Below are 25616 nucleotides of genomic sequence, written 5' to 3'. Positions count from 1 at the left end.
AGAGGGTCCGGGCGACCCCCTGCCCCCCCCAACCTGGGGAGCCTGATGAGGACACAGTGGGGCTGAGCATTTTGAGGAAGAAGAGCCCCCCTTGGACCATCGCGGGCGCAGGGGCTCTACTCGAGGCCATTCTGCAGGCACAAGACCCCAGCATGTCCCTGCTCCTGGGTCCTGGCCCACGGCCTGGGCACCTTGCTGCTGCCCTCCTGGCCACTCCCTGTCCCCGAGACACCACGCTCCCTGCCTGGGTCTGGGCCCAGGGCTGAGCTCCAGGGGAGGAGTCAGCACTCACTCCAGCCCACTCCGCTGGACAAGTCCTTGCTCGATGCCCCACTTCTCTGAGCCCCCTCAGGCATCCCCTTGAGGGGTGTCTGTCCCCACATGCCTCTGGGTGAGGAAGAGAGAGGGGGGGTGTGGACGCTGCAGTGGAAGGAGGTGTGTAGGCAACAAAGGTGCTGCTGAGGGGCAGGGCTCCTGGGAGGACGCAGACTCAAGCGCCAGGGACCGGCAGGTGCGCATGTGTGCATGGGGTGGGGATGGAGGAGGGGGACACCCCAGGGATCGGCCCTGGAAGCTGTTCCTTGGCCGCACAGAACACGGTCTGCAAGGATCTGGCCAGCATGGGCCAGGCGTGCCCCGCGCTTAGAAGGTAGGATCTGGGGGCTTCCCTGGTGGCCCAGTGGTTAAGAATCTGCCTGCCAATGCAGTGGACACGGGTTCAAGCCCTGGTCCGGGAAGATCCCACATGCCGCAGAGCAACCAAGCCCGTGCGCCACAACTACTGAGCCCGCGAGCCACAACTACTGAAGCCCGTGCAGCTAGAGCCCGTGCTCTGCAACAAGAGAAGCCACCGCAATGAGAAGCCCGCTGCACCGCAATGAAGAGTAGCCCCTGCTCACCACAACTAGAGAAAGCCTGCATGCAGCAACGAAGACCCAACGCAGCCAACAGTAAATAAGTAAAATAAATAAATTGATTAAAAAAAAGAAGGTAGGATCTGGGTTGGCTTCTGACACCTACTGGGGGCTGTGACCTCAGACCTGGTGCCAGCCCCTCCTTGGGGCGGACGAAGGAGGCTCGCCCTGTGCACTCAGGGATGGGGGAGGCGTGGTGCAGGATGGTCTTGAGGGCCTGTAGCCCTCAGGGAGGGTAAGCATGTGGGGGGGTGGGGGGGGCATGTGCTCTGCCCTCTGTGTGACCTGGTCTCTGCCTCTAGGACGCTGCTTCCGAGGGAAGGGGCCATGTCCTGTCCTTGTCACTGTACAGCCTGTGCACACTTGTCACCGTACTGCCTGTGCACGCTTGTCACCGTACTGCCTGTCCACAGCAGGCAGAGGCAGCGCCTGGCAGAGCTGTGGGCCCAGGGGCACCAGGGAGCTGGGGCTGCACAGGGAGGGGAGGCGAGGCCCCCGGACAGGGGTCACCACAGTGGTGAGTCCGGCCGGGCGCAGGGAGCAATCTTCAAGCCCAGTGCAGAGACGGACTGTGCCGGCGCTTTCAGAAGCTGTGCAGGACTTTGTAACCGAGAAGCACAGAGCTCTACCCTGAACCACTCTCCCCTTTTCTCTGTTGCTGGGTCGGGGGGCGATGAGGCTGTGTTCCCAGCCACCTGCGGTGGGTACCCCCCAGCTCCCAGGAAGGCTCTTGAAAGGGCTGACATGCGGGGGGGCAGGGGCAGGTACCCTTTCTAGCACCACTACTTTCTCCTTTTGCCTGCTACGCGTTGTGATGGCTGGAGTGGCCACCTCTATCAAGGCACCAACAGGGAAACGGCCAGGGAGCCAGAGGGACTCCAGTCCTGCCGCCCTGAGCCTCTGAACCGAAGTCAGCAACTGGATCCCTCACGATGGGCGAAAGTCCACTTACGTCTGAGCTGCCGTGAGCAGGCACAGCCCATCCTGCTCGTGGGAGTGAATCCCCAGGGCATGCTGGGTCCAGCCCAGGCCGCAGGCTGCTGGCTGGCAGACGCCGCAGTCACCGCAAGGAGGGGGCCTGTATGTTACGCGCAGCCTCTGGCCAAGGGCTCTCGGCTCTGTCCCCCGGGCAGCCAGGCCGGGCTGGCAGCATTGCCATTTACTTTCCTGAACTGACTTCTAGGCCTCTGGTGGGGTCTCCGGCTCCCGAGAGTTTTCATACTTTTTGAAATTACATTGTGAAATTCTGAGTTGCTGGCGTGCCAGCAACCTAAGGATAGGTTTGAATTGTTAGTCACTCACACATCTCTCTCACAGCTGACTGCGACATTACCATATCTCCAGTTGGAAACTGGGGCACAGGAAATGCACAGGAGGCGCCCGGGTGGGGCAAGTGAACACAGGTGTCAGACCCGTTGTTTCCCAGGAAGCGAGCTGATGGCTGAGGAACTTCCCGTCCCCTTGTCCTGCGCGGACAGGCCGCACATAACCATGCTCTGTGGGGACGCTCCAGGAGCGCCTCACCTCACCTCCCGGCTGTGGCCTCCTCACCTCACCTCCCTTCCAGGCGCCCTCAGCCCTGAGCACACCCTGAGGACTCATCTGAGAGCACAGGCGCACGGTGGCTGAGCCCCAGGCCTTCCCGCGGCCTGGCCACAGTCCTTGAGAGACACGGCGAGGCCCCACGCCCCTGCCGTTACGCTGTTGTCCTGACCTGCGCAGGTGACCGCTCTGGGGAGCCTGGTCTCAGTGTCCCCGCAGTCCCTCTGTGCTGTCAAGGTCAGGTTTTGTTAACGGCTCTGCGTCCTTCCTGCTGGACCAGCGTGGCGTCCTCCTGCCCCCAAAGGCCCAGCCTCCCATCCGTCCACTCCGGCCAGTGGCTGCTGTGGTCCAGGCCATGGTCCAGGGGCTTGCTGGCTGCCCCAGCCTTGCTTCCCATACATCCTCAAGGGCCCAGGAGCTGCAGAGCCCTCTCCACCTGCTGCCCTGTCACCGTGGGAAGTCCAGGGCCTGCTGCCCCCATGTCCCTCAAGGCTGCTCCTCGCTGCTTGGCTGGTCCTGTCGCCTGCCCTGGGCCCCGGGCACCTTCTCTGCCCCTTCCTGAGATGGGGAGAGCAAGAGCCCACATGCCGGGCTAAGCCTGACCACAGATGCCCTCGGGTTGCTGCCAGGTGGGCAGAGGGCTGCCTGTGTGGTGGGATGACCCTGCTGTCCTGTAACCATCGGCAAAGGAGCAGGGTAAGTGTCCTCTGAGGCTGCCACGCCGTCCAGTGGGGAAGCAGTGGGGCTGCGGTCCTCTGCACGAGCCCAGGGGAGGAGAGTCTGCAGTGTGCCGGGGGGCCCAGTGCTGGTCTAGTTCTGGTGATTTGGGCCGTGTTGCACCATGCTCTCGGGTTCCCTTCTCTACATGCAGGTGTTGGAATCGACAGCCTCCAAAGCTTCTTTCCAGCCCCAACATGGTCTAAAACCTGGAAGGGCCTGTCGTGGGGGTCTCACGTCGGAAGAGAGGAGGCCGCCCCCCCCCGCCCCCCGACAGCTCAGCACGAGGCCAAGTGAGCTCTCGGCCAACGGCAGCGCTTGGGGTCATAAGCCCCCTGGCCTTCCTTCCCCAGCCCGTGGGCAGTGAGTGGAGGCCGTCCTGTGGTTCCAGCCCGCGGGGCACTTCGGGGCGACTGGACCAGGTGCCAGGAGCCCCAGGGACATGTTCCAGTCACGTTGCTTCAGGCAGATACCAGCTCACGCGTGGCCCGCATCTGCCCCCCCCACCACCCCGACCACTGACATCGTCCTAGACCTTTCCTGCCACTCCAGGGAGAACAACTCAAGTTCACACGCACAGCGTGGACGGCCGTGTTCCACACTGGCCTGCTTCGGTTTCTGAAACGACACGAAGCGGTTAACGTGTTCTGTTATGAAACGCGTTTCCTGAAGACAACACAGCGCTGGCAAAAGGGATGGCCACCAGGTTTCTGAACTCCTGGATGAGGACTGTCACCAAAAAGCCCCAGGCCCTCGTATGCCACTTCCCTTACCCATCCCACAGAAACTGGAGATGGACCAGACCTCCTAGACGTGAGATGTCGCGGACGTGGAACAACCGGTGCTCGCGCAGGCCCCACACACCCTCGCGCGTTTTACCCTCAGAAAAGGCACAAGTGAACAGGATGCAGGAGTTGAGCAGAAAGCCACGAGGAGCCCTGGATGGAAGAGGCGTCTGGCCTCGGCGTGTGCGTGCTGGGGACGGCCGGCAGGAGAGACCTGGCGACAGGAGAGCATCTCCCACTCAGCTCCTGCCCCCTCACCTCCCGCAGCTGCTGCAGGAACCGGAGACAGCAGCCCAGACCCTGGCGCAGCTGCCGCAGGGCACCTGGGGTAGCACTTATATCCTGCCGGGTCTCAGGCTTCTCACCCTCTGTCCTTCCTCCCAGCCCTGGGGTGACAGCCGGGGTGTGGCTGCTCCTTCCCAGGGGTGTAAGGTGAACCATGGACCAGAAGAAGTGCCCCGGGGCAGGGGCTGTGAAGGCGGAGGCCAACAGCGGTGGAGCCTGGGAAGGTCTTCTCCCGTCTCCTTTACTAGGACACGACCCTGCAGGCCAGGGCCTTTGCCCCGGACACACTTCTCTACAAAGTTGCTGAAATTGACAAAAGAACGTAAGCTAGAACATCAAAACGAACAGGAGGAAACATCTGAAGAAGTAAAGGCGGAAGCTTGTTAAGCAAAGATGAAAGATGTCAGGCAAGGAAAAATCCCATGCCTTGAGGATATAAAATAGTATCAGAAGCCTAGAGAAAACCGTAAGCTCACATGGAAAAGGGTGGCCACAGGCCAGCAGGCCCCGTGGCCCAGAGGTGGCGGGAGAGGGGCCAGCTGTCCTCTGTGCTGGTGACGCCCCGTAGCGCAGCGGAGTGAGCAGACGCCCCTCAGGGTGCGGCCCATGAGACCACTTAACGCTTCATAAATTTTCATCACCTAACCCACCATGAGCTTCCTCCCCAGGTGCAGACAGGCTGACGCCCGGGAAGGGCTCCTGAGCAGGCAGGCCCCCGCTGGCCCACATGTGGAGCCTGGGAGGGCCCGCAGGGGTGGCAAACAGACATAGAGACCAAAGAGGGAGGGAGGCAGACCTCCTGGGGTCGGACATACTCACTCCTCTGGGGAGCCCAGGTGGGCCGCCAGGAGGGGATCCTGGGATTTGGGAGGAGAACCCACCCCCTCCCACCTGCACCCAGGCCAGGACCTTGGGCGGCCCGAGGGGTGGTTCTGGGCCAGCAGAGCCTGGGACGAGCACACCTGGTCACCCGGACACTCCCTCTGCTCGGGGTGTGTGCCCAGGAGAGCAACCGACGCAGACGTGGAGCCTGGTGAGAGCCTTCGGGGAGGGGATGGCAGCAGAAGCCGGGCCTCTGGCTCACTTATCAGGGGCTGGGAGCGGACGCAGTGTGGAGCCCCATGTCCTGTCTGAGGGGCCGCGGGGCCCACCCAACTCTGAGGCGTGTGTACCCCTGGGGCCGTGCCCGAAGGGGTTCGGGCTCACCGAGGGGAGACACATTTCTGCACCAGGCAACCTGGGGAGACTCAGCGTGCTCCGGGGTGAGCGGGCCCTTGGCCGCCTTGCTCAGCCCCAGCTGGGAACAAAGCGTTCTCCTGGGAGTGCTGGGAGCACCTTGGCTGAAGTGGGTCCTTCCGTGGGGGTCAGCGAGCTTGTCCGGTCCAAGCCCCGGAGGGAAGTGGCCACTGTGGCTTCGCGTCCTGGAGGCGTCTGCCCGTGGGCTAGGCGCAGAGCAGCAGGCCGCCCACCCGAGCCCTGCAGAGGGCAGGTCCGCACCCTGGGCTGGGCCTGGGCCGGCTGGCGCTCACTCACTGACCTGGCCGTCAGGATGGGTGACGTGGCCACTGCTGTGAAGAGGTGGATCATGGCCATCTTGCAGAGGTCCGCGGCCGAGCCTGTGAGGCACAAAGGGCGCTGGTTCAGGAACAGTGTGAGGCCCGGGGCCCCGCAGCCCTGCCCACCCAGGAGGGCTGTCTGAATTTTCTACACTGCCTAACGCATGACCCCACACCCAGCAGGTGAGAGCCACAAGGATCTACCATCTCTCAGTTCTTGCACGTGTGGCTGTGCCTTTGCTCAGGGCCTCGCAGGCTGAGGTCGGTGTGGACCTGGCTGTGTCCTCATCTGGGGCTCCCCTGAGGAAGGCCCACTTTCAGATGACCTCAGGTTGCCAGCAAAATTCATTTCCTTGCAGTCACGTGACTGGGGTTCCCGTTTCCTGGCGGCTGTGACCCTCAGGTCTGTGCCACGGGCCCTCTCCCCAGCGTGTTTGCCCCTCCACGGCCAGAATCGCTGACTCTGACCCCTAAACATTCTTTGAAGGGCCCACCTGATCAGCCCAGGCCCACCTGGGATGTCCCCTTCTGATACGCTCCAGTCAGCTGACTGGGGACCCTACACCTGCCGTATAACACGACCTGCCCCTGGGAGCAGTGTCTCAGCATGCTCACAGGTTCTGACCACACCTGGGCTGTGCCCGCTGCACCAGCCGACAGGATGACGGAGCCCGGACGGCGGCCATGGGCTCAGCCCCTGCTCCCTCAGCCCTCCCGCTGTGCAGCCCTTGAACCTGGCAGAACCTCAGCCTCCCAGTGTGTGGAGTGGGGCTATGATACGGGCTTCTAGGACTCGGGCGGGATCAATCACATGGTCAGTCAGGCACTCTGGAGGTGCTGGCCAGCGTAGGGGACACGCTTGTTCCAGCGCCAGGCAAACAGTGGGTGTCTCAACAACCGGTTCGGATCACGGGAAACAGACTGAAGTTCAGGTTTCCATTCCTGGCTTTAAGCTGCTCTAGCTGTTCAAGGCTCCTGAGGTTCACGAAGAAATAAAAGGCCCCAGTCAGGGGGCCGCCTCCCTCCACTGCAGGGCCACACTTTCCACGAGCGCAGCAGGAATGCTGGACGTGCAAGTCTGGTCTCTGCGACTGACCTGCCGGCCGCGAGGGGTCTCAGCGCCACGGGGACCCTCTGCCGGGCCTGGGATGTCGGGAGGCTTTGCTACTTTAGGAGGAGGAGCAGAGCCAAGAGAGAGGAGGTGAGGGGGCGGGGGGAGCAGAGCGCGGGTGGGGTGGGATGCGGGAGCAGGCCTGCCGGGCCCTGTGTCTGCCCAGGTGGAGGGACAGCTCCCTGGTGCCTGCCGGATGACCTCCTGGAGCCTGTCTCCCGTCTGGCCTCGTGGGGTGCGTCGCAGTCAGGAAGGGGACCAGGTGCTGAGCACCTGCCCTGCGGCTCCCAGCAGTAACCGCCAGGAGGACGAGAGCAGGATACACCCTGGCACTCATCTCCTGGGGCTGGAAACCGAGCAGCAGAGGGGCTCTGGCACCTTGCACCACGAAGTTCACCGCCTGCCGCTCTGCTTGAGCCCGGAGCTGCGGGTCGCGCGCACGGATCCTCGGCAGCGGCCTCCTCCTGCCCATGATGGACACCACACAGCCTGCGTCACACGGAGGAAGAGCAAGATGAGAGCAGCAGTGAGCGGGCGGCGCGGCGCCCTGCTGGACCCTCCCCTTGTGGGCACAGCTGCTCTCAGACTAGGTCCTGGGGCCCCGCGGGAACCCTCCCTGCTGCAGCCGGAGCAGCAGTGCCGGAGCTCCGCCCTGAGGCCTCTGGGTCTGTCTCTAGGGCAGGTGGGCTCCGCGGTGGGAAAGCAAGGACAGCAGCAGAGTGGCCTTTGCTTGCCCGGTGCCATGTGTTGCACACTTTCTAACTTCTGGCCGTGCTTAGGTCTGATGTAGGACAGGAAGGGCGGTTTTTACACTCCAAAGGTGAAAAACCACTTGTGGTTCTTGGGGACAGAAGTAATTCTGGACAGTGTGGCAGCTGGAGGTGGGGAGAAAAGCATTAATCCTTAGTTCACTCAAGGAGGGGTTGATGGTCTGCGTCAGAGACCACATCCCTACACATGAGGGCACATCCAAGCTTTGTGGGGCCCGAAGCTTCCATAATTTGGGGTCCTCTTTAAGAGAATGAATGCAGAGGTGCTGCAATGGTTATGTTCCTGACCAGTGAGAACTTTGGTTTTACTAGGTGTTGGTAAGAACTAAATCCCCAACTTACACGTTATGTGTCTGAGGATTGGAAGAATTTCTCACATACACAATAATTATAAAAATGACAGTGTGTTAAGCACCTGCTCCAATGCCAGGCAACGTATAATTAAAGTCCCCTCACTGTGACAGGCAGCGAGAACAGGGAGAGCCGTGCTTCTGACGGGCGCATTCCAGTCTCTGTCTCTGTGCGTGTCTGGTGACTTTTCCTTTTTTTAAATATTTATTTATTTATTTTTGGCTGCGTTGGGTCTTCGTTGCTGCGTGCTGGCTCACTCTAGTTGTGGCGAGCGGGAGCTACTCTTCGTTGCGGTGCACAAGCTTCTCATCGTGGTGGCTCTTCTTGTTGCGGAGCACGGGCTCTAGGTGCGTGGGCTTCAGTAGTTGTGGCACACAGCCTCAGCAGTTGTGGCACACGGGCTTAGTTGCTCCGCGGCATGTGGGATCTTCCCGGACCAGGGCTTGAACCCATGTCCCCTGCATTGGCAGGTGGATTCTTAACCACTGCGCCACCAGGGAAGCCCTGTCTAGTGATTTCTGACCGGATGCTGGGTATTGTGCGTTTTATGTTGTTCAGTGATGGGGTTTGGTGTTTTCCTTTTTTTTTATTTTATTTAATCAATTAATTTATTTTTGGCTGCGTTGGGTCTTCGTTTCTGCGCGAGGGCTCCCTCTAGTCACGGTGCGCGGGCCTCTTACTATCGCGGCCTCTCTTGTTGCGGAGCACAGGCTCCAGATGCGCAGGCTCAGTAGTTGTGGCTCACGGGCCCAGCTGCTCCACGGCACGTGGGATCTTCCCAGACCAGGGCTCGAACTCGCGCCCCCTGCGTTGGCAGGCAGATTCTCAACCACTGCGCCACCAGGGAAGCCCCTGGTGTTTTCCTTTCAAGAGTGTTAGGCGGCCTGAGGTACCTGCAGATCGCCTGATCCTTTTGAGGCCGACTTTTAAGCTTTGTTAGGGTGGGTTTAGAGCAGCTTTAATCTAGGGCTAGTTTAGACCTACTGCTGAAGTGTTACCCTTCTGGGTGAATGTCTCAGATATCCACTGAGCACCCTCCATTCCAATGGTCAGAACCCAAACATCTCCTGGCCCTGTGTGAACTCTGAGGTTGTTCAGCCTTCTGCTCCCCAGAAATGATTCTGCTTAGTCCTGTGGCGTTTCACTCTCTGCACACGTATCTCAGTATTAAGGACAGACGGGGGACTCCTCTGAAGGTTCATGGAGACTTTTTCTCTATAACTTCCTCCTCTCTGATAGTCTACCTTGCAAGATCCGGTTGCCTTTGCCTCCCAGACCCAATCCTTGTCTCCTCAACTCAGCGAGGCCACTGTAATCTGCTTGGGCTCCCCTCCTGCACTATGGTCTGTGGCCCTAGACACAGGGTGTCAGAGGGCTCCCCTCCTTTGCTTCTGTTCTATCAGAGACCAGAGTAATACACTGCCTATGATCCAGTGTCTGGAACAGCTGCTTCATACGTTTTGCCCAGTTTTCTAGTTGTTTATGGTGGGAGGAAAGTCTGAACTTCTTTGCGGCCCAAAGCAGAAGCCCCTGGTTCCATACATTTCAAATCTTGTTTGCAAGGCTTGCGGTCCTGGCGATTATAGTTCCTGTTCACACTGCGGATGACCTCTGGCCCTGCACCTTCCTGTTACTGCACTCGGGAAGTGGGAAGGCATGGAAGGAATGCTCCCGGAAGCCATCCCTGTGCCAGGACGGCTAGCACCCCTCAACCGTGCATGGAAAGAGCAACAAACCTCAGGAATACCCACACTGAGATCCGAACTAAATGAGGCACCAATTTGACTTCCCCTTAAGCCGGATTCAAAATATAGCTGTGGCCACGGCAATGCCACATACCATGGAAAGGAGTACGGTGGAGGAGGGTGGAGGGGAAGAGACAGCGTCTTAGTCAATCGCAGTTAAAGTACCCTGCTTTTGCCAATTCTACAAAAGATGTGACCACGTGAACACACTGCAGGGCCTCTCCCGGGGCCTGGGAGGAGGGGCCCACACAAGGAGGACCCTGAACTTACAGCTTCATCAGCATCATGGTCAACCTGCCTGGCCCACCTGTCCACCCCCGGGCAGGTCAGTGAGCCTGCAGGGAGAGCGCAGGCTCACACCACCTCCTTCCCTCCTCGCCCTGCTGTCTACCTCTCACCAGTGGTCCCCCTCCATCCCACCTCCCAGGACTTCCTGAGCTAACAGCCGTGTCACTGCTCCCAGGTGCTGGCTCTGATCAGCTCCCCTCCCGACCTCTTTTCCACACTCTTGCTGGAACAATCTGCGAAAAATGAAACCCAGGCTCTTTTCGTGACCCGTGTGGTGCTGTGCAGAGTCTGGGCGCACACCTGCCTCTTCCTGGCCCCGCCCCTCCCTGCCGGCTCTCCCTGGCCTCTCACCTGGTCTTGCTCAGGTGTCACCTCTTTTTGTGTCACTGTGGCTGACCGTCCCCAGGGCTGCCCTGTGCTGCTCTCTGCCCAGTGCCCCAGGATTCTTCCACACCCAGGATCCCATCTTTCTGACACCGCCTGGATGTACTTGCTCACTGTGGGTTACGTTTCCCTGGATTGTGTCTCCAGGAGAGCCAGGAGGTCCTATCCCTGGTGCCAACACAGTGCCTGACACGGGTAGGCACCCAACAAATGTCTGTAGCATAATTTAATGACAGCTGAGCGTCTGCCCAGAAATGTAATTGCTGCGTCAAAGGACATGCGTGCTTCACGCTGGCAAGCGTAAAGCTCCACGGCCCTTCGAGAAAGTTCAGTGCAGGGCAGGGATGCAGAGCCGTGCAGCAGAGAGGCACTGGCTGGGCCAAGCTGCCTGGTGGGTGGGTCCCGGCCTGGCACTGCCTGTTTTGTTAGCTGTGTGAACTCAGGAAGCTACTTGACCTCTCGGGGCTCATTTTCTTCACCTGTAAAGCAGGGTCACGATGTGACCCAAGCTTTTGAGTTGCAGTGAGGATGACGTAGCCAGTTGTGGGCAGCCGTGGACACCACGCCTGGCCGCGCTGTGCGGCACGAGGGCCTGCGTGTGGCTGTCCCCCCTCCTGCAGTGACCCTGGCTCCGTGCACTCAGCAGTGCTGGGTTCTATCACTGTTTTCACATTTCATAATTGATAGTATTTTAGTTTTCCCAAGCGTGGGGCCGCAGTGAGGAGGCTGTAGGCATCGACCTGGGCTGTGCAGCCTCCGTACGGCTCACCCCCAGGCCCAGGAGCCAAGGCCTGTGAGATGCTCACTGGGGGATAGAAACGGTTTCCCAGCTTTCTCGAGCCCCCAGGAGGCTGCAGGAGCTGAGCGCTGACCCCGCACAGGCTGCTGTCGGGATGTGCGGCCAGGCCCAGGGGAGCCTGTGGGGCCGCCCTGCACTCACGGGCTCCCGAGAGAAAGGTCATCAGTGAGCCCCCGGGAGGATCCCGGGCCCTGCGGGATGCGCCAATCCTCCGTGATCCCAAGTGCGCTGACCCTCCGCTTGCTCTGTGGCGACCACTGCTCTCTGTTTTGCTTCTGTTTCATGAGCTTCTGCTCCTATGTTGATTTCCTTCCTTCTTGTTTCTTTAATCTACTCTGCTGCTCGTTCCCAAATGTCTTGTGTTGAATATAGTCATTTATGTTCAGAAATTTTTCTTTCTTTTAAAGCACTCTTTTAAAGAATTCCTTCATCTCTAAGTGAAGGTCCACTTGGCCATGTCTTACGGTTTTTCACTGAGATACTTATACTGTCATTTATTGCTAAAATGCTTGTCATTGGCTTGGGACTTCTTTTTAAAATCTTAAATCCTTTAGGAGTGCAATGATTTTTCCAGATAGGCAGACGGATGGATGGCCACACATATTGATATAAACCACCTTTTTATTCCACTGTGGTCACAGAACATGCTCTATTTGATATTCTTTGAAATCTGTGACCAAACTGTGGCGAAATTTTGTGGATATACCACATGCTTTTCCTAAGAACACAGTTCTCCATTTTTAGGTGCAGGACATCTCTCTCTGTGTATCTATCCATCTATCATTTCTAACTCAAGCTTAGTATTGTTGCCTCCAGAAGAGCCTGGCTCTGGACCCTCCTTACGTGGAGCCTTTTGGTCCCATTTATCCAGCAGGGGCCGGATGCTCACCCAGTCCCCACCCACCCAGCCCCCAACAACCCACCACCCTCCCATCTGTTCACCCACCCACCGGAGAAGCAGGGTCTGCGAGACCACCTGGCTACTGCAGGGAAGGCGTGGGAGAGGGAGGGGGACCTGCCGACGGCTTTGGCAGCAGCTGGCTGACCTGTCTGGTGACACCGGGCAATGGTAGCTTGGGTGAAGTCCTTGATTTTCTTGTACTTCTGCAAAAAACTCTCCAAAAACTGGGCAGCTTCCTGAACGGGAACTCCAAGGCCAGCAGCAAGTCGCTCCTTCCCTGTGTGAGTAGAAGCGTGATCAGAGGCCAGCCTCTCGCCCAGCGGGTTCCCAGGACACGAGCTACCAGGCAGTGACCACCACGCGTGGAAGTGAGCCCACAGAAGGGATCTTGGAAGACTCGGTGCGTCAAGGCCCAACTGGCACCACTGGTCTCTTCTGATTGGTCAGGATGGTGTTGGCTTTGGCTTTACAGACCAAGTGTTCGGTGCCAGCCAGTCTGGACGGGAGCCTGTTAAACATTTATTTATTCAACAGTGTTGACTGAGAGCCTGGCAGGTGAAGCCCTGGTGAAGGAGCTGTAGTCCCTGCTTGCAGCCTGTCCAGAAGGGAGCCTGTTTCCAGAACTGGGGGAGGCTGGAGAGGGCCGGCAAATAAAAGAGGAAGGGAAGTTTCCAGTGCCAAAATACAAGGAGCTCCCACCCTTGGAATGTTTTTTTGAGACAAAAACTTTTGGTCCAGACCAATATTTGGTCCCTAGAGGACGCAGGCGTTCTGGAGAAGCTTCTTATAGCGAGATCTCTGGTCAGGATGACACCTGAGTTCCAGGACGACACCCCAGTTCCAGGATGGCACCCCTAGTTCCAGGATGAAACCCAAGTTCTAGGATGACACCCTGAGTTCTAGGATGACACACCAAGTTCCAGGACGACACCCTGAGTTCTAGGACAACACCCAAGTTCCAGGATGACAGCCCGAGTTCCAGGACGACACCTGAGTTCTAGGATGACACCCAAGCTCTAGGCCGGCACCCCGAGTTCCAGGACGACACGCGAGTGGCAATCGACTCCAGATCCCAGGAAGCCACTTGTTTGCTTTCTATCAGTGCAGATTTTCTTTTCATTATTTTTTGTGGTAAAATATATATAACACAAAGTATGCCATACTGTAAATTAATTTTGTGTTCCAGAATTTCGTATGAATGGTGTCATAAATTGTTCACTATAAATACTCCTTTGTGTCTGGCTGTCTTCTTTCATTGGCCATAATGTTTTGAGCTCATCCACGTTGACAGCTGTATCAAGAGTCTATCAGGAGTCTGTTGCTTTTTTCAACATTGAAGCGTAGTTGATTGGTAACATTGCGTTCGTTTCAGGTGTACAGCAAAGGGACTCAGTTACACACATCTCTCTTCTTGAGCATGGACCGGGTTACCCTCTTTCTTCATACGTTTTGTATTCTGGCTATTGTATTATAAATGATATGTTGTAGACACTCTAGATTCTGTTATGTTTCTCTCAGCAGTGCTGACTTAGGAAAAAAAAACAAAACACTTCAAACTTTGTCCCCCTGCAGCCAGCAGCAGCTGAAAGCGCGCATCAGTCCTTTCAGCAGTAGCTGGGCTGTTTGAAGTCTGCCCTTTTCACACACAGTCAGGGGTCAGCCAGAGAGCTGAGCAGAGCTCAAGCCCAGAATTCGGGGTTCTCCTTTGACTCTACTCTTTCTGAGATTTCTCCCTTCACTTTCCAGATTCACTGGCTGCCCTGACCTCTTTCCTCTGCCTTTTATTTTCCCCAATTAATTAATTAATTTTTATTTTTGGCTACTTTCAGTCTTCGTTGCTGCGCGCAGGCTTTCTCTAGTTGTGGCGAGTGGGGGGGCTACTCTTTATTGTGGTGCGTGGGCTTCTCATTGCACTGGCTTCTCTTGTTGTACAGCATGGGCTCTAGGTGCATGGGCTTCAGTAGTTGTGGCATGTGGGCTCAGTAGTTGTGTCGCACAGGCTTAGTTGCTCCGTGGTATGTGGGATCTTCCTGGACCAGGGCTTGAACCCATGTCCCCTGCATTGTCAGGTGGATTCTTAACCACTGTGCCACCAAGGAAGCCCCTGTCCTCTGCTTCTGGAAGCCAGTAAGACCCTGGATTTCTGTCGGGGAGTTTCAGCCACACACAACACGGACAGAGGCTTGCCTTCAGGTGAAGAGCTACAAAACGGCAAACTCACCCTGTGCTATTCCTTCCTTCCAAGTGTTAACCCACCTCCAATTTCTGTCTGCTTTTGGTCACTTTTCAGTACCTTTAGGTAGTTGTTTATTATACTTTAGCATACTTTCTAGTTGATATCTGTGGGAGGGTGGTCTGATCAGAGTGCCGTGGCCACTGCCGGAAGTCACATTTCTCCTTCTGTGTCTACGGCTGAGGAGGAATTCCTTTCCCTTCCTCTGTTGAGTTGTTGGGATATCCCAAGGTCTCTGTACAGGAAGAAAGCCTGCTTCCGAGAGAAGCCGGTGATGTGGCAACTCTGAGAGAAGCAGAGATGGGCTGAGCCGGAGACTGAGGGCCTGGTCACTTCTCCAGGCCCCGGTCCTTATTCCCCATGCCCTTGCCGGGGGGGTCTGTCACACTCTAAGGCCACCGTGCCCCTGCCCCCCAAGTAGGACAATGTTTGGCTCTGTGAGGGCTTCTGTTCCGTGCTTCGTGTTCATGGGTCCCCACTTCCGACACAACTTCCCTTCACACTTTGATTCAGCTGATCAGGTTCCTGCTGTTTCAGTTGTGAAAATGCAGGCCTGTCTCCGTAGGTGCATCCCTGGGAGCACGGCTCCCCTTGGCGGGAGCACGAGGCGCCCCCCTCATAGGTCCCACGTGAACATACAGTTTGGCTTCCCCCACAGAGGGCTAATTGCCTCCCGTGTTGGGGGGGGGGTGCAATTCTAAGTTTAGGAAGGAAACCTTCACTCCCTTTCCTCCACGTGCTCTTTGCCCCATGCTGAACTAGAACAGCTTCTCACTCTTGTTTACAGCTCCAGGGCCTCCTGAGAGCCTGGCACTCGTGGGCCTCCAGGGATGCTGGCACAGGCCTGACCGGCTCCTGCACATCCTTTAAAACTCAGCCCGGCCTGGCGAGGGGCCTCCCCTGGGCTCAGCAGTCATGCTGGATGTCGCCGATCACTCAGTGCCGTCCCCGCAGGCCTGCTCGTGTGTCTCATCGGACAAGCGTCGGCCCCTGGGAGCAGGAGGCCTGAAGCCCGGCACTCGGTGCGCACCAGTGATGGGACGTGGAGTGAGCTTAAGATGCGCAGCGAGGAGAATCAAGGGTCACGCTGACTCTAAGAGTAGCAGGAGCTCAGGGCAGGACAGGAGGAGCAGGGGTTTCTGCTGCCAGCGGGCCGGGGGGGGCACAGTGCTGGGCAGGCGGCTGCGTCCAGTGGGCCGAGGGCAGCGGTGAGCCCAGGGCCTGTGCTCCGGGCCGAGGCCTGCAGGCGGGCAGGCACTCCCATTTCGGGGGGGGGACAGGTCTCTGGTGGCAGAGGCCTGGCGGCTCCCAAGCCCTGGGGAGAGGGGCTGAGGCAGGCGTGGGGATCAGGCTGCCCGCGGGCTGGGGGTACGTCTTCTCGCTTGTCCTGGTCCTGCTCTCCCTCTACAGCCTTTTGTCATCCTCACAATGACCATGACCCCGAAGCCAGGCCGGGGCCATGTGCCCCCAGCACCCAGAGCAGCCGCTTCCAGACCCTTCGTGTTTAGGTGAAATCGCAGCATTGCAACCCACAGGAGCCAGGCGGTTGAAGGCTTCTCTGCTGAGTTTCCAAAGGGCCCCAGCAGCCCAGGACGCCCGGCCCTTCAGGAGACGAAGGCCCCACTTCACGCTCGAGGCAGACGCAGCCCGACAGGTGCACAGAAGCCCGGCTGTCAGGTGGCGACGGGAGCGGCAGACACGAGGCCCGGGGTGGGAACCCTGTCAGCATTAGGGCTCAAAGCAGCGGCTAATGACTCATTGCTTATTTACAAAGTGGAGCTCTTTTCCTCCCCAGAAAATAACAAAGTGAATACTCCAGAAGGTGCCAGACCTACAGGAGCAAAGGCTGACTCTGGGTGCACCGGGCAGCGGGGGCAGCGGGGGAGGCCCGCCGGCCAGAGACTGGAGCCGAAGCGCCCCTGCCCGAGTCCTGGCTGAGACCACAGCCCTGGCAGGTTTGAAGTGGGTTCCAGACTCATCATAAGCAGGTCGGTCACTCACGGTCCGGGAAGAGGCGCTTTGGAAGCAGGTCACACGGCACCGCAGCCACACTGGAGAAGCCCGAGGTGGCTCCTACCTGCAGCTGACTACACGTTTGCCCAGGGTTTTGCGCTGGCAGCTCTTCCCTGAACGGACACAGGGTTCCTATGGCAGGGAGGGACCCTATTCTCCGTGTCTTTACACAAGCCCTGCTCCTCAAAATGGAACTGATCCAGGAGGGGCCTACGCAGGCCTGGCCGCCAGGCCACAGCCTCTCCTGACCCCCTCCCTCAACTCCCGAGGGGGCGTCAGGCCCACTGATGCAGCAAGCCCGAGAGGGAGAAAGAATTTAAAAAGCCCAGAGAGCCCACGGTCAGGAAGGGAGAGGAGAGGGTGGGAGAGGGGAGGGGAGCAGGTTGCTCTGCCTTGGGTCCTGGGTCTGGAAAAGGGGAGGGGAATAGGGTGACGACAAGGGCTCCTGGAGCATCTCAAAGCACAGGTGTGGCCCCCAGCAGGTGGTGTGATGTGGGGTAGGGGGAGGCTTTGGTCGGCCCTCACTTCTGCACGTCTACTCTCCGTGCAAAGGTTGCTGGGAGCCCTGAGGGTTAAGGGCGTGAGTGGTCTGACTGGTGTCTGGTGCATCACAAATACCACCAACATGTGTGTAAACAGCGGCACACATGGATGCACAGAATGAGTTCCATGGGCTGAGAGTGACTTCTGTAAGTCACAGCCACATTGCAATGCAGGTGCACAACTAGAGCCGCCTCCGTCTGGCCTATAGGTGACACCAAGGCCTCAGGCCCACCCACAGCCTACCTGCTCCATAGACCACCGAGTACACCACCTTCTTGGTCTGCTCCCTGTCTGCGTGCGTCACGCGCTCTGGGGAAATGTCCTTCCTGCATGGAAAGATGGCACGTTGTCAGGCACGCTGGCACCTGTCTGAGGAGGTCCTCAAGGGTCCAAACCACACACATCCCCTCACACCCCAAGAACCACTTCAAGGTCAGGCCTGTAGTACGGTAGGGAAGACAGTCAGCATCTAAAGCGTCCGTGCCAGCCTGGCTCCTCCGAACAGATGCCAGCCAGGTTCTGGGGTATCCACACCCCAAACCCAAAAAGTGGCTCCACCACCGGAGTGCCAGGCAGACAGGAGGAGGCCTGGGGCCTGGGGCCTGCCTGTGGGTGCTGCAGTAGGGGCTGCTTCTGGGCCTCCTGCAGGATTGGATGAGCAGCCTGTGCCTTGCCTCCTACAGAAGGAAGGGCCCTGTCCTGGCGTTCAGACAGAATAAGAACCAACTCCACACCCGGCAGCGTGCAATCGTGCCGCTCTCCAAAGATTAAAGCTGAGCCTGAGAAGCACAGGGGCCAGTGGGCACCCAGGGCCCCTCCTCCTTGCTAGGCCATCCTCGCCTAGCCGTGCGCACACCCCAAGTCTCCCTGATGGAGTGAGCACGTCAGATCAGCAGAGACAGAGAGAGAGAAAAGGAAGAAAAAGGAGCCTGTCCAACCTCTGTGGGTAGCCCTGCGCTGGGCCCTCCTGCAGGGCTGGCCTCCACTCGTGGCCACAGGGTAAAGCTTAGGATCTGTGCAGGGATTTGGGGTGTATGGGCTGCCCCGGGCCTGCACGTGGCTTCTAGATTTCCCGGTATGCACGGGGCTTTGAATGCCCTATTTCCCAAAGACCCTCTCTCCCCGGCTTTTCCTCCCAAGCTTTCAGGCTCTGTTATTTGCCTCGACTGAGGTCTTTTGTGGTTGACCTTAGGATGTTTTCCAGCAACGCGGCCACTTTTCTGACTGGAGACAGTTACGAGATGGGGAAACAATGCCTGTGTCAGCCCCCAGACGAGTTAGAACAGACAAACACTATTCTTTGCGAATAAGGTCTGTGCCTGGAAGCAGGGACAGGGTCCCACTCTGGGCAGGAGGCTGCTGAGTCGTGGGAGGGGTGTGGGCCGAAGGAAAACACCACAGAGCCCTCCTAACTGTTTTCAGCTGCTTTTTTCTTGAGTCAGAACTTGCTTGGTTGCTGTAAACTGCGGACTGGTTTTCAGCGTTCCGCCAAGTTGGTTCTAACAGTTTTTGCCTGATTTGTGGATGCTTCTGTTGGTGGACAGGCCCTCAGAGCTGCCTGCTTCACCATTTTCATTGATGTCCTAGAGTGCATTCATTTTACCACCTGATTTTAAAGTACTGATGCATTTCTTTTTGTCCTTTTCCTTCTGTGTTAAGCTACTTTGCCCACGTTTTAAAATCCCACCCTTGAACTTGGTATTGTCAACAGCTGTATTTAGATAAGAAGCAAAACACCAAAATGCACCCAAGCCCAGAACAAATGTGTGTCAACCCCTATGTCACCAGCCACCCTTGGTCCTCACGGAACTCCCTTTATTTTGGAAATCCCACAGGCGCTCCAAACCTGCTCAGGAAAGACATTGCTGAAAAGCTTACCTAAGACTAGCTTCCCCATTACCTGCTCAGGGCCACCTGCGGTGACGGCAGATGAGGGCTTGGCCCAAACAAATGGGTCTGGCGACACTGCAGGGAGGGGACAAGGGAGGCATTTTGGAGCAGGTGCCCCTCAACCAAACCACACTAGGGACCCCCTTAGCTCTATCCGGGGCTGGAAAGTTGTCTGAGGGAGCAGCATTGACTCTCCTGGGACTTGCTTCTTCCCAGAACCAAAGTGTGACAGAATGAATAGATGCTAGGGACATATATCGGACATCATGTTCCAATAACAGAGAACATGCTTTCTCCTTGAGCACATGGGGCACACGCACAATAACACATCATGCACCAGGGCACACAAAAAACCTCAAAAGGCCGCACATATTGGGAATATTAAAATAACACTCTGATGACAGTATAAGAAAACTAGAAATCAAAGACAAAAACAAAATCCCCAAAGCCCATCTAGCTAGAAATAAATCAGAAAACACTTCTATCAGTCAACTTTTGATTGAAGAGAAATATAAACAGAAATCACATAGTTTCTAATGAAAACACCCTATGTCAGAACCAATGGATTACATTAAAACGGTGAGGAAATTTCATAACCCTAAATGCCTATGTTAATAAAAATGACAGAATATATAAAGTATATGAATTAAATAAACACAAGGGAAAAAACAAGAAAATCAAAAGAATACACAAGGAGTGAAATAATAAAGCTAGAAAAAAGATGGGAGCAGAAATTAATGAGGAAAAGAAATTAAGTAGAGAACAGCAAAACAGATCATTAGTAAATAAAAATCCTGGTTCTTACAGAAAATAAACCATTAGCTAGTTTAATCAAAAGGGCAAACACAGATATACAAAATAAGAAACAACGGGGGAAAGTAGCAGCAGATATGTAGGAAGTTAAAAAAAAAAACCTTAAAAATTATTTTGCACAATGCTATGCAAGTACATTTTAAAACCCAGGTGAGACGGACAATTTCTTAAGAAAACACAGTTATAAAAACTGACTCCAGTAGAGATGAAAGTTAAATAGACCAATGTCTATAGAAGAAATAGAGAAAATTATTAAGGAACTAGCCCACAAAAACACCAGGCTCAGATGGTTTCAAAGGAGAATTCTATCAAACCTTTAGAGACCAGAGAGTCCCCATGCTGTGCAAATTGTTACAGAGTGTAGAAAATGAACAAAACCTTCCAAATTAATTTTATTAAGTATAACAGTTATACCAAAACATGATAAAGATAGCATAAAAAAGGAAAATTATAGACTTATACTGCCTATGAATATTGATTTTTTTTCTTTAAAAATCTTAAAATTTATTCAAAATATAAAAGTTATGAATATTGATTGATGTAATAATCTTAAATAGAATATTTGCAAACAGAGTCCAGCTCCACATTAAGAAAATAGCACCTCACAGCCAAGCAGAGTTTATACCAGGAAAGCAAGGCTGGTTCAGTGTTAGGAAGTCCATTAATATAATTCACCACATGAATACGACTAAGGAGAAAACGACATGATCATCTACATTGTTGCTGAAAAAAACCCCGTGACAAAATCCAACTCCAATCCAATCCAATCCTACTCCTAGTAAAAACTCTTGAGAAAACAGGAATAGCTGGATACTTCCTTAAACTTACAAAGAAATACACCTCACTCCTAAAGCTAGCTTCTTATCATGGGAAGCTCCACGGCAAGGATGCCCACTACCTCCACTATTTAACATTGTTCTGAAAGTATAGTTGATCCTCAAAGAACACAGGTTTCAACTCTGTGGGTCCACCTATATGTATATTTTTTTCAATAAATAGATTGAAAATTTTTTTGGAGATTTGCAACAATTTGAAAAAACTCGGAGATGAACTTTGTAGCCTGAATATTGAAAAATATTAAGAAAAGGTTAGGTGTGTCATGAATGCATAAAATACATGTAGATAATAATTTAGTTTATCATTTACTACCATAAAATGGACACAAATCTATTATAAAATATTAAAATTTATCAAAACTTAAGCACACAAACACAGAACGTACACGGTGCCGTTGACAAAGTGAAGCTGCAGTATGAAATCATCCCCGTATGAATGAACTGCAGTGTACCCTGTGCTGCCGTTAACGATTTCCTAGTCTCCTCCTGTTGCTACTGTGCTGAGCTCAAGTGTTTCACGTGTCCACTTAAAATGCCCCGTGACGCTGGTCATTTCCATGTGGGGAGTTTGTCTCTCCAGTAAATCGGGAATGGCAGTAAGAAGTGATCTCTCATGGTCCTCACACATTTTTCATCATGTTTAGTGCAACATCGTAAACCTTCAGTAACACCGTGGAGCCCATACGAAGTGCCACTAGTGCTCCTGGAAGTGCTCCCAAGAAGCAGAGAAAAGTTGTGACGTTATGAGAAAAAGTTGAATTGCATGATATGTACAGTAGATCGAGGTCTGCAGCTGTGGCTGCTGCCATTTCAAGATAACTGAATTCAGCGTAAGGACCATTGTAAGAAAAGAAAAGGAAATTCGTGAAGTAGTCGCTGCAGCTATGCCAGCAGGCACAAAAACCTTGGACTTTTTGCAAAATACCTCTTTATCTTGTATTGAAAATGCACCTTTTATGTGGGTGCAGGATTGCTATAGACTCTAATATGATTCGAGAAAAAGTGAAGTCGTTACATGACAACTTAAAGCAAAAGGAAGGTGAAGGATCTAAAGCTGGAGAATTTAATGCCAGCAAAGCCTGGTTTAATAATTTTAGTAAAAGGATTGGCTTTAAACACGTGAAGATAACAGGAGAAGCAGCTTCTGCTGACTAAGGGCCAGCAGACGAGGTCCTAGACGCTGCTAAGAAAATCACTGGGGAGAAAGGATATCTGCCTGAACAGGTTTGTAACGCAGATGAAAGTGCCTTATTCTGGAAAAAGGTGCCACAAAGGGCACTCACCGGTAAGGAAGAAGTGAACAGCAGGATTTAAGGCAGGAAGGGAAGGGCTGACTCCTGTTTGGTACCAGTGCAGTCAGGCTTGTGGTCAGGACCGCCCTCCACCTATCAATCTGCTGACCCCCGAGCCTTAAAGGGAGACGATGAACAGCAGCTGTCAGGCTTTTGATTGGACAACAAGGCCTGGACAGTGAGAGCCCTTTTTCTGGATTGGTTCCATCAATGCTTTGTCCCTGAAGTTAGGAAGTATCTTGCCAAGAAGGGACTGCCTTTAAAGTTCTTTTGATACTGGGCAATGCCCTCCTGGCCACCCAGAGCTCCATGGGTGCAGCCCCGAAGGTGTCAAAGTGGCCTGCTTGCCCCCGGACACAACGTCTCTATTTAGCTTCTAGATCAGGGGCCATAAGGACCTCTGAGGCTCATTATACACGGTGCTCTACAGAAAGGATCGTCAATGCTATGGAAGGGAACCCTGACAGAGACAACATCATGACAGCCTGGAAGGGTTACACCATTGAAGATGCCATCATTGTTACAGAAAAGCTGTGAAAGCCATCAAGCCCCAAACAATAAAATCCTGCTGGAGAAAACTGTGACTAGGTGTTGTGTATGACTTCACAGGATTTACGATGGAGTCCGCCAAGGAAATCATGAAAGAAATTGTGAGCTGGGCAAAAAAAGGTAGGGGGTGAAGGGTTTCAACATACGGGTCTTGGAGAAATTCAAGAGCTGACAGACACCACACAAGAGAAGTGAACAGAAGACAACTCCATGAAGATGAGAGCTTCCCCACCGGCGCCAGCCAAAGAGGAGGACATAGAAGAAGCAGCGCCAGGAACAAACTGACGTTAGATGACCTGGCAGAAGGGCTCTGATATTCCAGACTGCTTTCGACTTCTTTCGGGACGTGAACTCCTCTATGAAACTGAAGCAAATGCTGGAAGAAGGATTGGTGCCGTACAGAAACATCTTTAGAGAAATGAAAAAGCAGGAAAGTCAGGCAGAGATTACGACGTATCTCCGTGATGTTACAGCAGGTGTACTTGCCTCTCCGGCCTCCCGCCCCCCGCCCATCACTCAGCGTGAGGACAATGAGGACGGAGACCCTGTGATGATCCACCTCCATGCACTGAACAGTGAAATCATCGTCATCCACACAGTTAATCAACGTATCTGTTGTGGGTGTGTGTCTTCGTGCTCATTACATCTCCCCATTATTCTTTTAGTATCTGTAAAGATCATGCTGATGTACTTTTTTTTTTTTTTTGGCCACGCTTCACAGCTTGCAGGATCCTAGTTCCCCGACCGGGGATCAAACCCGCGCCCCCTGCAGTGGAAGCACGGAGTCGCAACCACTGGACCGCCAGGGAAGTCCCCTGATGTACCCTTTTTACTCCTGATAGTAATTTGTGGGTTTTCTCTCTTTTTCTTGATCAGTCTCTCCAGGGGTTTACCAATTTTATTCATCTTTTCGAAAATCCTGCTTCTGTGGGAAAATCCTTGATTTTCTCAACTGTTTTTCTGTTTCTATTGAATTGGTTTCCACTCCTCCTAGCTTCCTTCTACTTACGTAGGATTTAAATTCCTCTTATTTTTCTAGCTTCTTAAGGTGGAAGCTTAAGACATGTAATGTCATAAATTCCTAAGTGCTTCTATAGCTGCCCCCCAAAATTTCTGACGTGTTTTCATTTTCATTTAGCTCAAAATATTTTCTAATTTCCCTTCTGACTTTTTGCTTTGACCTATGGGTTATTTCGAAATGTCTTCTTTATTTCCAAATATGTGGGGATTTTCTATACATATTTTTGTTCTTGATTCCATATTTAATTTCACTGTATTAGAGAACGTAGTCTCTACGATTTCAGTCCTTTTAAATTTACTGACACTCGTCTTATGGCCAAGCATGCGGTCTATCTTGATGAATGCTTTATTGGGCATGTAAAATGCAGTATATTCTGCAATTGTTGATAATGTTATTCAGGTCTTCCATATCCTTTCTGACCTTCCTTGTACTTGTTATTATTAAGAAAGTGGTGCTGAAATCTCCAACTGGACTTGTGGATCTGAGCATGTTTCATCTCAGCTCCATCAGGTTTGCTTCATGTATTCTGAATCCGTCCTATTAGATGCACCCTATATAGAAGTGCTATGTTTTCTTGATGAACTGGCCCTTTTATGAAGTGTCCCTCTCTGTCCCTGGCAATAGTCCTTGCCCTGAAATCTAACTGTCTGGTACTGAAACAGCCATTCAAATGTTTATCTGGTGAGTCCTGATCTCCTGGCTTTTAGTCTATGTTCTGACCCACTGAGCTGCACACTGTGTCTCCCGTTACCAGCTCCAGGTTTAGGGAGAGTTTGGGGGCCTTTGTGAACTGCACGTTTCTCTGGCTCCTTGTATTGTCCTCAGACACAATGACGGGGAAAGAAGCCACCTGTATTCTCGTGGGACTGCATACCAGGAGCAAAGTATAAACTTTTCATTAATTGCATTTACCTGCTGCAGTGGCCACTAATAAGTAGATACAGAGCAGATATTCCACACACCTGGAGCTTGAAAGAGTCGTTGAGAGGTTGGCATATGTATTAGTTTCCTGTGGCTGCTGTAATGAACTGCAACAAATTTGGCGGCTTAAAACAAGGGATATTTATTCCCTCACCGTTCTGGGGGTCAGAAGTCTGAAGTCAGCTGGGCCAAAATCAAGGAGTTGGCAGGGCCTCCTCCTGCTGGATGCCCTCGGGGAAGAATCTATCCCTTGCTTCTTCCAGCCTTTGGTCACATCCCTCCAGTCTCCCTCCTGTGGTCGCGGGGCCTCCTCTCCTCTGTGTCAAGTCCCTCTCATCCGGCTCTTACAAGGGCCCTGTGACGGCATTTAGAGCCCACTCCGATAACCAGGATAACCTTCTCATCTCAGGATCATTAACTTAATCACGCTGCAAAGATCTTTTCCCATATAAGGCAACCTTCACAGGTTCCAGGGTTTAGGATGCAGATATCTTTGGGGGGCCATTATTCAGATTACCACAGCATATGAACCTTAAAATACTTAAAATGCTTACACAATGAGATCCAGGTTTTGAAAACCAAAAACAAAAAAACAAAGGAATAAGAATCAAAAGCACAGAAGTGTGTGTACAAGAGAGACAGAGGCCGAGACAGATAAAGAATGGACAGGAATGGAATCTGGCAAAGGAAGACAAAGCTGAGTGGACACAGTGACTTGGATGTGGGGTGAGGAACGAAGTGCCCCCCATACGTGGCCTTGGCCCATGAACGACAGCTGGATGCAGTCACAGTGGGTGGTCCAGAGGCCAGGGTGTGTGAGAGGTCAGAGGTCCCCCAATTCAACGAGACCAAGCCTGGATTCCAGTTCGTTAGTGAGAAATAGAAAAATGAAATGAGATCTGTACAAAAATTATGTAAGTAAAATTCTATCTAAATCTTTGTCAAACCTATGCTTGACCTTGCAGCTATGCCAGAGGCCGCCCCTGGGCAGCTGAGAAGCAGGAGAGACACTGCAGTCAGGCCTGCGAGTGCCAGGTAGAGAGGGGGCAGGGAGTGCAGAGGGGCCGGCTTTGCACCCGCGAGCACAAGAAGCTCACAAGGGGCCCCTCAGGGGCCAGGGCAGGTAAGTCAGAATCCCACAGGGAAAAGGAGGCCAAAGCGCCTCACTGCCTGCATCAGGGCTGCTAGGACAGGCCTCCAGCGTGCACCCCACGGCATGGCCAGCAGAGGCGGTCAACAGCCCAGGCACAGAGGGAGAGCAGACCGGCTTGGAAGGAATGGGCTCCCAGGTGTCCCCTTCTAAGGTCCCACCTGGTTGTCTCCTGGGAGCAGTGGCCCGAGATGTGTGACAGGGCAG

The 25616-nt window shown here is 54.1% G+C and overlaps 1 protein-coding gene across 1 annotated transcript in view; it reads right to left on the bottom strand.

Annotated features, from left to right (window-relative positions):
• LOC132426202 (HAUS augmin-like complex subunit 3) overlaps positions 1-25616 on the bottom strand; it is a 171408-nt gene that overhangs the window by 4203 nt on the left and 141589 nt on the right. The window contains exons 20-23 of the mRNA XM_060013084.2: positions 17181-17263; positions 12294-12425; positions 7289-7399; positions 5781-5859 (exon numbers count right to left, since the gene is read on the bottom strand). Of these exons, the coding sequence (XP_059869067.1) occupies positions 5781-5859; positions 7289-7399; positions 12294-12425; positions 17181-17263 (405 nt within the window). The remainder of the gene's footprint in view (positions 1-5780; positions 5860-7288; positions 7400-12293; positions 12426-17180; positions 17264-25616) is intronic.

This window comes from Delphinus delphis, chromosome 5, assembly GCF_949987515.2.
Source record: "Delphinus delphis chromosome 5, mDelDel1.2, whole genome shotgun sequence".
Lineage (NCBI taxonomy): Eukaryota > Metazoa > Chordata > Mammalia > Artiodactyla > Delphinidae > Delphinus > Delphinus delphis.
Note: the sequence above shows the minus strand (reverse complement) of the source record. Positions and strands in the feature narration are given on the sequence as shown.